Here is an 11,318-nt window from a genome sequence, read left to right as displayed (position 1 = left end):
GAATATCTGCCTCCACTCTGAACAACAAATCAACAGCATTGGGTTTTTGAGAAAGGGTTGTTTAAAACAATCCTATGGTTGGGAACCTCTTCATTTGCTCCTGGGCAATAAGCCTCTGGGCTTTTCCCAGCTCACATTTCCCAGCCTGTCATGGGGTCAAACATGGAGTGATGGAGTTAAATGAGAAATCAGCCTGATGATTGCAGGAGCCAAGGCCTGGAGAGGAAAAAACCCAAACCAACCATAAAGCAGAACAAAAGAAAGTGCCAGCTATTTCCCAGGTTCATGATAACATCATCAGAGGTGGCAACACTGGACTTCATAAAAAAGCCTCACTGAACTTTAGGGTCAGCCTCAAACAAAGACAGCTCTTTCCTTTGTCCATTTGTTCCTGCATGCCTGGGGAGTGACGTGTGCCTGATCACGACTGCCTGGGTGATGGCTATCTATGCACTGCGCTCAGATACCAAACAGACCCTGCACCAGCCCTGTCTGTGTTCAAACATCCAGCATGGTCTGATGGAGGTGCTGGTACACTCACACTTCTGATCCCTCTACACACACCAAGTGCTGCCTGCGCTGGAGGAAGCGGATTCTGCAGTGTCACTCAATTGGAAGCACGTCCTTCTATATTCCTGGCTTTTCTCACCCACAGCGGCATGTGAGCAATGTCATTTTCTGCTCCTGACACTGCTGCACCCTGATCCCTCCAAACATCTGTGCCAAAGCAGCAAAGGAGGTTTTGCACAGGCCGTGGTGGCAGCGGTGTGGGGACATGGCCAGGTGGGAAGCGAGCTGGGATTTTAGGAGTCCATTGCTCAGCCCCTATCCCACAGGAGTATTTTGGTTTTCTTTGCCCTGTTTTCCATGGAATTAGGATGTTTTTCCCTATTCTGGCTGGGTGAAGCTGTGAGGCCCCAGGAGAGGGGCAGAGGGGAAGTGTCTGCAGGGAAGATCTCCATGGAAAACCTCCTGCAATGCACTCGCTGCTTGTGACACAGACACATGTCGATCACAGCAACCTTGCTCTGACAAAAGGGAACCCTTTCCAGCCTGTGAATGAAGCTCCCTGTTAGAAGTAAGAAAGGGATAGGCCTTCTGTCATGGACTTACCTTAACTGAGCACAGGCTGCATGCTCCCTAAGGACACAGACTCTGCTGGCTCTGCTCTGTCCATGGCCACCTCCAGTGTCACCGTCCCTTTTCCTTCAGCTCCTTATCCCCAGGAGCTCAGGAACACTGTCCATTTTCAGCCAGACTTGACAGAGACATCTCAGGGGGAGTTCTTCTCTCTCAGGCTCAGAATTCAGGCTGCTGGAAGGAAAAACCTGATCAATGGCTCTGCTGGAGCTGCCTCAACAGCACCAGACACTGGAGACTCAAGGCCAGGTTGAACGGGGCTTGGAGCAGCCTTGGTTTAGTGGAAGGTGTCCCTGCCTGTGGCAGGCGGCTGGAACTGGATGAGCTTTAAGGTCCCTTCCAATCCAACCCATTCTATGATTGTATGATTCTTTGACTCCACATAGAATGATTTAGGTGGGAAAAGACCTTTAAGATCATTGAGTCCAACCATGAGAAGTGAGTCCAACATGAAGAAGCACAACCTTCAACATTCTCAACCCAGGGAAGAAGCTTTAATCAAACCTCTGGTTCCCTGTGAAAAACCCATCTCTAGAAACCCAGTGCTGGCACCTACAGAACTACTTGAATGTACGCAGCTGATTGTTTTAAATGACAAAAGAGCTTATCCTGGTCCCTATTTATCATTAAACTGCCTCTGCCTTCTCTCTGGGGACATTTGCACAGCCAGAGCAGCACTGACCAGGTCCCTTTGACCAGCCTGGCCAAGCTCGGCAGCATGAGGGCAGGTGCAGCCAAGCAGCAGGGAAGGAAATCCCTGATGCCCAAAGACCAGAGCAAGGCCAAGGGCTGCGGGGAGAGGATGGGAGGCATCCGAGTGTCCTGGGCAGGAGAGCATCAGCCCTGAGGTGGGATTGCCTGCTTAGGACCAGGACAGGAAGGGTTTGGATAAGGGTGGCTGGAGAGAAAGGAGAAGGCTGAGTAATGGCCAAGTTAACCCTTTGCACGCTGGCATTTTCCAGGCGGGGAGCCAAATGACTGCTCGGGAAGATGTATATAACACATGTCTGCAGTCTCCAAAGGGTTATTAAGTGTGCAATAATGGCCATGAAACTTGGCTTCCTCGACGTGCATTGAACATTGCAAAAAAATAAAACATGAGTTTCAGAGGGGGAGAGGGTTTGTTTCCTAGAAACTGCAGAGCCAAATCCACTCGGTGATGGGGAGAGGAGGAGAAGCAACCCCCCTGCACGGGCTGGGCACAAGGGAGAAATGCACTGAGCACAACAGGACCTCAGCCCCCTCCTGCCGCATGCTTTGTCCTTACCAGTAACAATTTCAAGGCATTTCTGACAAGCCCAGAAATGGTGTTAAATTAATGCAGAAAGCCTGTGTCTCACTGGAGCTTTGGGCTTTGGATTCAATAAAACCACTGCTGCTCCTAAGACACTTCCTCTTTTGTTGTGTGGGTACCTCTGCAGGGGCTTATCCCTTGCTCCTGGCTCCAGCTCTTGCCAGCACCAAGGTCTGCCTTGATGTTGCCCCTGTTGTGGGGCTTCACATCCCCTTGGGTCCCTGCCAGGATGCTGCAAGTCCATGATGCTCAGCAGGGACCAGCCCTACCTCGATGTGTTCTGTGCCGGCCAGCCCAGCCACTGAGTGAGTCCTTCCATGCAGTAAGTTACAGACTTCTCTTTATTAGTGCCCCTTTTCCCCCACGCTATGAAACTCATTCTTTCTCTGTATTGTTATTACTTTTTTGGCAGAGGATTGTGGAAGGTGGGAGAAAGAATCTACTAAAAAGCAAAGCAATTCGAAGCGCCCTCGTCAAACCCTTTTGAGGGAAGAGACGAGGTCCCTTAGCAAACGAAGCCGGCTGGTGGTCTGGCTTTAAACGTGACTGCTCAGGGCTGAGGCCAGGTTTGGCAGCTCACAAATCAAATTGCCTCTTGGTTCTTAGGAGTGGAGGATTGCCACGGGTGGCAGAGCTGTGGGGGAGCTGCTGCGCCAGCCGGGGCTCTGGCCTGGCAGGGAGGCACTGAAACTGTTGGTCCAGAACAGGTCAGGAGGGAAACCACGCACTGAGGCTTTGTTTTAACCACATTTGACATACAGCAAGGCAGTCCCAAAATGAGGTTTTGTCTCACTTGAGTGGGTCCTGGGCCAGTCCTTTCACTTTGTTGATTTACTGTTAGAGATCAGATTGAGCCTTGGAAGACAGGAAAACACAGAGCTATTAAATCTCACCTGATCTCATGGTAAGAAAGTGAATGTGAGCCATGGGGTCTTGGCTTCACACAGGTTTTGTCTGCTGGGAGATGGTTGCAGGTCCTCAGTTTTGCTCTTGCTTGGTAACATCCTTCAAGTGCTACAGCACCAGAGAGATGAAGATCTTAAAGAAAACACGGTTCTTGCTGCCTGTCCAATGCCTGAAAGAAAGGAAATGGTGTTCACCCGCCTGTGTCTCTTATCAGTCCTTCTCCTAGACTCAAACAGCCCATTCCTTAGTGCTGCACTCTCGCAACGATGAGCATCCAGATCTAATTCCCCTTGCCTGTGACTCAGAGCCATTACCACTGTCAGCACAGCCCTGGACAACCGTTGTGGAAGTGCTGCACTGAGATCTGCCAGAGTCATTCTCACCCTTTTATAGGTCTTTCTTTGAATTCTTCTACAATTTCAGGAACAAAGTTGCAGATCTTTGCAGAAGTTTAAACTCCTGGACACTGCTCTGCTGGACCACAGCAGTTTAAGGCTGCTAACACGTTGGGTCTTTACTTCTTTCCAGGACTCGGCCATGCCAGGAGCATAGGATCCCATCCAAAGCCCACTGAATGCAGTGGAAATCTTTCTGCTTTTGGAAATCACCCTTCTGCTTGCAACAGCCCCTGGATCAGGCTGACTTCTCCTGACCTCTGGGCAGCTGAGGACATGAAGGATGTGCCCTAACCATCAGGTGGGAAGGATCTCTTGGAGAAATGGGAATGGATTGTACCTGGGTGAGAGTCCTCTGCACCCAAATGGCAAGAGAAAGGGAGCTGGCAGGGAGCTTCCTCCTCTTCTTCCTCTCTCAAAGATCCTTCCCAGCTAGCTTGAACACCCTGCCCTCCCTGCTTCAAATGAGCATCCCCCTCTTGCCCACCACTGTGAAAAACGATTTTTACATCTCCTGAGGTTTATAGGCAGAAGCTCCTCCCTGTGAGGGTGCTGAGGCGCTGGCACAGGGTGCCCAGAGAAGCTGTGGCTGCCCCATCCCTGGCAGTGTTCAAGGCCAGGTTGGACACAGGGGCTTGGAGCAAGCTGCTCTAGTGGAAGGTGTCCCTGCCCATGGCAGGGGTTGGGACTGAATGAGCTTTAAGGTTCCTTCAACCCAAACCAGTCTGGGGTCAATGAGCACTCCTGGGACATGTAAGATCATTGCCTAAACTCTTTGTGCACTGACCTCATATCCTGGTGTGCCAAGTCCTGGGATGAATACTTCAGGTAAGGTGGTGGAGAAGGCTGCAGGGTGTGCAGGAAGGGATGGGTTTTAATGCCAGCTGCTGCAGCAGTGTCCTGGTTTCAGGAATGCTGAGACTGGATGGATGCTGTTGGAGGGATGCTGCAGGATGGATGCTGCAGGATGGATGCTGTTGGAGGGATGCTGCAGGACGGATGCTGTTGGAGGGATGCTGTTGGAGGGATGCTGTAGGACGGATGCTGTTGGAGGGATGCTGCAGGATGGATGCTGCAGGATGGATGCTGTTGGAGGGATGCTGCAGGACGGATGCTGTTGGAGGGATGCTGCTGGAGGGATGCTGCAGGACGGATGCTGCAGGATAGATGCTGTTGGAGGGATGCTGCAGGAGGGATGCTGCAGGAGGGATGCTGCAGGAGGGATGCTGCAGGAGGGATGCTGCAGGACGGATGCTGTTGGAGGGATGCTGCAGGACGGATGCTGCAGGACGGATGCTGCAGGACGGATGCTGCAGGAGGGATGCTGTAGGACGGATGCTGCTCCAGGCCCGGGTATCCCGGTCACCAGCCAGTGCCGCCATGTCCACAGCGGGCACAGGGGCAGGAGAGGGCGCCCCCTGCCGGCCACGCCCCCACACCCACGTGCTCCCCGCCCCTCCGCAGCCCGCCCAGCGCCTTCCCACTCTTAGCCAATAGGAGAGCGAGGGGCGTGTCCCCGCTGTCTCCAGGACCAATGAGGACGCGGGACCGCGGGGAGGGGCGTGTCCGGGCGCCCAGCACGCCGGGGCTGTCGGCGGCGCCGGTCACTGCTCCCGAGGGCGGGCAGGGCTCAAGCGGGCCGAGCTGCCGCCGCCGCGCCGCCACCCGACCATGTTTGACGGCTGCCTCCTGCCGCTCGTGGTTCCCTGCCTGCTGCTCTGCGGGCTGGGCGCCGGCACAGGTAACGCCTCCCTCCCCGGCTGCCCCGAGCCGCGCTGACAGCCCTGGCCGCGGGCAGCCAGCGGGGCCGGCAGCGTGCAGGCAGGACCCGGGTCCCCCCCTCAGCCCCGGCGTGGCCGCGGTCCCAGTCTGCAGGGTGAATTGCTCCAGGCTTTTGTATTCTCTCTTGCCGTCCTCTCGCTGCTGTAGCTGCTGCCGCCGCTACTGCTGTAACGTTCCATGTGGAAAGCTGCTGACTGTCCTTGGCTGCGGCTTCGGCTTGCTCTGCTTTTCCCCTTCTCCCTGCAGATTTTTATTGGGGTTGGTGAAATGCGATGCTTGTGTCTGAGCTATATATATATATTTTTAATGATACAAGTAGCTTTAGCATTTGCTTTATTCCTCTCTTCCCTGCACATTTCTGTCTCTAATATCCGTGTGTACACCGGGGAAGAAGGACAAATAGCCCCCTTTCTCCGCTGGATCCATGGTCTCTGCATTCCAGGACATGCAGCCGGGGCGCGGGGCTGTGCCGCGGGGGGTGGTTATGGGGTGGCTGGGCTCGGAGCCCCCGGGACCTGCCGGCGGGGGTACGAGCGCCTGAGCCTGTCTCCTTCTCGCCTGCAGCTGGCGGAGCGGAGCTGGAAGTGGTGATCCCGGAGCGAGTGGCGCTGGAGAAGATCCACCTGCTGCCGCCCGCCGTGCGAGGGGATCGCGGCGGCCCCCGGCGCCGGCGGGCACTGCCGCGGCAGCGGACGGCGGCCGAAGCCCTGCTGCTCCGCCTGCCCGCCTCCGGCGCCGAGCTCTACCTGCACCTCCGCCGCGACCTGAGCTTCCTCTCCCGGGACTTCGTGGTGGAGCAGCGGCGCGGGGAGGCGCGGCGGCCCCCGGAGGAGCGGCTCTGCTTCTACACGGGACGCGTCCTGAACCGCACCGACTCCTTCGCCTCCCTCAGCACCTGCGCCGGGCTGGTACTGCCTCCGCGGCCGCCTCCCCTCAGCGCGGGCAGCGCGGCTCCCTCCCCGGGCTGCGGGGGGAGCTTCTCCTGTCAGCCCCGGACCCCGCCCGGCGGAGGCGGGAAGCGGCCATTGGGTCCTGCCCGCGCCTCCCCTCAGCGCGGTGACCCCCCTGCCCGTCCCCCGCTGTCCCCTCGCCTACCCGGGCCGAGGCGACCCTGTCCCGTGTCCCCCGCCATTACTTTCCTGTCAGCCCCGGCTCCCCGCCCTCACCTCAGCGCCGTGCCCGCGCCTCACCTCAGTGCCGCGCACCTCCTCCGTCCCCTCACCTCGCGGGCCCCGGCCAGCACCGCCGCTGTCCCGCTGTGGGGTTTCAGTCTGTCCCGGCTCTGTGCTGTGGGATCTGCCCCAGAATCAGCCGTACCTGAGGGAATGAAAGCCCCGGCAGCAGCATGTCCCCTGTGCGGCAGGGCCTGGGGTGCTGTAGGGAAGCGTCCTGGCTGACGGACCCCTCCTCTGGTCACTGTACCCCTGCCATCAGGGGCGGCTGGGTCCCACTGGGGGGGATTTGGTCGTCTGCGTGCCCGGCTTGCTCCTCCAGCCCCACCACACAGCCTGGTCCTTCCCACCCCCCTGGTGCAGTCAGCGTTGGTGCATGAGGGAGCTGCAGTGTAGGGGCATGTGGTACTGGGGCATGTGGTACTGGGGCATGTGGTACTGGGGTATGTGGTACTGCGTCATGGTCAGAGGGAATATCCCACTCAGGGAGGCTTTTCCCACCTCCAGTGTCAGGATTTCTCTACCTGAGAAATGTGTGTGTCTACCGGAGAAATCTCCAGCTGAGAAATGGGTTGTGGCGTTTTCAGGTGGCTCTGCAGGGCCTGGGTTCTCCTGTGAGCATCCCGATAAGCAGGGGTGACATTGCATGGGACAGCCTTTCTGATTCTCCATGGTGGAGCTTGGACACTTGAGACAATACCTGGCTGTAATTATTGTTGATAACTTGGTTTCTGGTTACTTCAGGAAGTCACCAGGGCGTTGGGCATAGACATGGCCCTGGATGTGTGCTTAGCTTCTCAGTGCAGACCTGCTGATGGAGATTGAGCCTTAAACTTGGTAGCCAGAAGCGCTGTCTGTGCCTGGGGCTTGGGCCTTCGTTCCTGAGCCATATGAGGGCGCTGTGCCTCAGGTTTAAAAGAGCCCGAGTGGCTCAGAGCTGCTGAGCGTTTGAGTGGCACTGTAAATTGAGCTGTAGACCTCTGAGGGCTTTATGGAGTTTAAAACTGATATCTCCAGTTCGAGCTCTAAATCACAAGCAGCTCCACGCTTTTGTCACGAGGCACGTTTTGTTAATCCTGGTCATGAAGTGCTGGGCTCCCAAAGCTACCTACTGCAGCACAGCTGAAAAGCACAAGCAGGCGGAGAAGGAACCTTTTGGAATACAGGAATGTAGTTGGAGGCATGATATTAAGTGCCCGAGATCAGGGGATGGAGGAGGGGGAGCAAAGAAGATTGGCGATGTTCCCAGTAGAAGAGTTGGAAAAGAAACAAGACTAGTTAGTCTTTGTTCGTTACTCTGCAAATGTGAACTGCAATATTGCCCTGTTTGTGTCATATACATTCTAAGCAATGACTATACTGACATAACTGAGCCAGATGAATGTGGGATCTCAAAGCGATCAGTGTCAAAGCTGATGGTCTGTGGCACCTCTTGGGGACCAAAGCACACACTGCCACGTGTTAATGGGCAGTGTTGGTAAAACTTTGATGCCTTTGCCTGTGGGTAAATGTGCTCCTGCTTGTTGGGATTCTCCTTTCCTGTTACAGGAATCCATTCATTTAGTCTCGTTCAGATAATCGCCAGAAATGGGAAAAGGGCTAAAAGCAGGTGTTTGATCTGTACGAGTGAGTTAAGGTTTGTAACACCCTTGTGAACGGAAAGTTAGAGAACAGAAATCTCAAGTGTCTTTGGGATAACCTTAAACTTAAGGTCATGGAATCATGGAATTGCTTGGATTGGAAAGGACCTTAGAGCTCATCCAGTTCCAACCCCCTACCATGGGCAGGGACACCTTCCACTAGAGCAGGCTGCTCCAAGCCCAGTTCACCCTGGCCTTGAACACTTCCAAGATGAACCTTATTGACTTTTGAAATGGTGTCATTAAGTTGAACAGCATCACCATGGAGACAGACCTTATTCTACTTAAATGGACCTTTTGGCTTCCTAAGCCTATCCTTAAATAGGTAAAATATTGGATTTTAGGATGCTTTCAGTGTTTATGCAGTCTTTTGCAGTGGCCATACTCAATCAACATACCTATAGTGAAAGCCATGCAATTTAGTGGTAAGATATTTTCTGGGATCAGAGGAATCAAGGGTTTTCACATTATCTGGGAAGTCTTGAATCTGTCATGAGAACTGAGATTAGCTGATTGGAGCTTTTTGCCTCTTAGTCTGGCAATTTAAAACACTAAGACCATCACTCCAAGAGAATTGGAATTTTCCTTTTGCTTCCTTAAGCCCTGTTTGCAGCAGAAAGAATAAAGCTTTGCCCTCAGCAGCACCAGAGCTCCACAGGTGGGGACATGGATGAGGCTTGCATGCTGAGCTGGAAGAAAGACCTTGATAGTGGGAGCCTTGCAGCCTGTTTATCCTGGCATTTGGTCTCCTGAGCAGTGCTGGTGCTGCAGGTGGAGATTCCCTAAAAACTCCAGCGTGGGAGTGCACGTTGGACTGGAACCGGATGGTCAGGATGTCTCATTCACAAGAGCTGGTTGCCAAGAAGCAGAGTAAGTAGTAATGCTGCCTGCTGATCTCCAGCTGGCTCAGACTTCGTTGCAATCGTATTCCTCCAGCGAGCCATAAATCACACAAAAAGTGATATAAAATGATCGGGGCAAGTGGAGTTCTAATAAAAACAAAATCCCTGACACAGTGGCATGAAAACTGAGCTACAGCCAGGCTGAGCAATTGCTTCCTGGTAATGATCTCGCATTCCCAGAGTGGCATCTGAAGGTTGTGTTTTGTTCTTTAAACTCTGCTTGCAGATGCTGCTGTTAACCAGTATGTGATCTGTTGTAGCTTCCTGCTACACCTTGCAATTGCACAGAAAAGGGTGGCCATGTCAGGCCTGGTGTACCTAAGATCTCATCTGCACAGTTAAAATACTGCATGTGAGGATACTCCAGCCTGTCTGTTCCTCTTGACAACCTGGGTATCGCAGACAAGAGGTCCTATGTTCCCCAAAACCTCCACTGCCTTCAGCTTGGCAGGATTGTATTGAGCCTGGGGAACACAGTTGTGCAAACGCTTGGATTCTGAGCACCCTGCAGGACTCAACTGTCCCTTCCTGGAGCTGAGGAGACACGGTCAGGAGTGAAGTGCTGCAACTTGCCTAACCAACACTAGAAGACAGCAGGCAATAGAGGAAGTTGCCTCTTTTTTAGGAAGCTCCTTTGTAAGGCCACAGTGTGTGTTACCTTGAGTTGTGGACTGAAGTCACTGCTTCTAAATCTGAAATCAATTCCTAGATGACACAGGTTAGTCCCCCTGCAGCAAGGAAACTCCAGTTTGTTTCATACATCTCAGAACTACTCATCCATTGCTTTCATGTGCAATTTCAGCTACATTTTGAGCGTTGCCCTCAGTGTGCTGCCCTTACCTTCTCTAGCAAAGTCTGGCAGAGCAGTGTTACCTTCTGTAGAGCTTTTTTGACTGTAGAGAAGGCTCTTCCAGCACCATGTATTTGTGCTGTGATTGCAAAAATGCTTTTTCTAAGTCCTAGTAGTGTTTATCAGTCCTGCAGCCCCATGGTATTTCTTGTACTTACATTTTTGAAGTAGTTAAATTGCTGAGGGTTGCAGGTTCATGTTAAAGTGAGCATTAAATTTTGACTTAGAAATGAACTTAAGCTCCTGACTGCTCAGGAACCATATCTGAAAGCTGAAAATCACTGCTATGCATTTAGAGGCAGGGCTCTCATTCTCAGTAACTTCTCTTCCATTCTGCAATCTGGAATGTTTGGGTTTGGGTTCAGGACTGCTCTTTGGCCTGTCTCTAGTTAAAGTGGATTGTCCTTCTCAGTTGTGGTAAGAGAAGAGGTTGTTGCTCCCTCCTGTTCTATCTCATACATAGAACTTTTACACCATGTATTTGTCATCTTTGAACTCAGTGAGACTTCCTTGTGCAGACTGGATCAGTGGAAGTGAATGATGCACATTACGAGGGCTCGTGGAATGAGCACAGTGGGTATGATCTGCTCTCATAACAGACCTCATTTAAATCTGGTTTTAAGTTTGATGGAATTGCATTTGTAAATGATAACCGAAAGCTGAAGCATGGTAATAAGGACAGGGCTAAAAGCCACATGAAGTTTATTAAACTGCATTTGTGTTGGTTTTTGGTCTTCACTTTAAAAGCCAACTTCCTTTTAACTTTGAGGAAATGGTTAAAGTAGGATTTAGAGTGTAGCAGTTGAGAAATGGAGAAGCGGATGGAATTTGTCAGATGTTTAAAACTCTCTTCTGCATGTTCGTGGGTATGTAACTAATGAACACTCAGGAGCAAAAGAAAAAGCTGTTAAAGATTCAGCATTTCACAGATCTCCTTCAAAGAAACTGTGACAGTAAAAAGGGCTGGAAAAACACTGCATCTTGGAGACCACGAACACATGGGAAGGTCCAGAGCCACCTGCAGAGAACACTGAAGGTTTAGGCTCCTGTCCTGAGCGAGCCTTCAGGCTGGTGCAGCTCCACCAGGGCACCCAGGGGACAGAACGGTGAAGCCATCCGAGCAGGATGATGTGGTTACAAACGTTATTTGAGTGCCAGCACTAGCAGTCTATTGTTACAGTTGTCATTTCAGTGACACCGTGTGAGGACACTTCCTCCCTTCCCTGCTGTCATTCAG

General features: G+C 52.7%; 1 protein-coding gene across 2 annotated transcripts in view; it reads left to right on the top strand.

Annotated features, from left to right (window-relative positions):
• Positions 1-5,319: 5,319 nt before the first annotated feature.
• Positions 5,320-11,318, top strand: part of ADAMTS17 (ADAM metallopeptidase with thrombospondin type 1 motif 17) — a 171,896-nt gene continuing 165,897 nt past the window's right edge. The window contains exons 1-2 of one of the 2 annotated variants that reach the window (XM_062642541.1): positions 5,320-5,476; positions 6,082-6,425. In XM_062642541.1, the coding sequence (XP_062498525.1) occupies positions 5,407-5,476; positions 6,082-6,425 (414 nt within the window). In that variant the 5' untranslated portion in view covers positions 5,320-5,406. The remainder of the gene's footprint in view (positions 5,477-6,081; positions 6,426-11,318) is intronic. The other variant, XM_062642542.1, reaches the window with a different exon arrangement.

The sequence above is a fragment of the Pezoporus occidentalis genome, unplaced genomic scaffold (assembly GCF_034315485.1).
Source record: "Pezoporus occidentalis ecotype Australia unplaced genomic scaffold, CSIRO_AGI_Poc_V1 ctg72, whole genome shotgun sequence".
Classification (NCBI taxonomy): Eukaryota; Metazoa; Chordata; class Aves; order Psittaciformes; family Psittacidae; genus Pezoporus; species Pezoporus occidentalis.
This window is presented reverse-complemented; position numbering and strand designations above follow the sequence as displayed.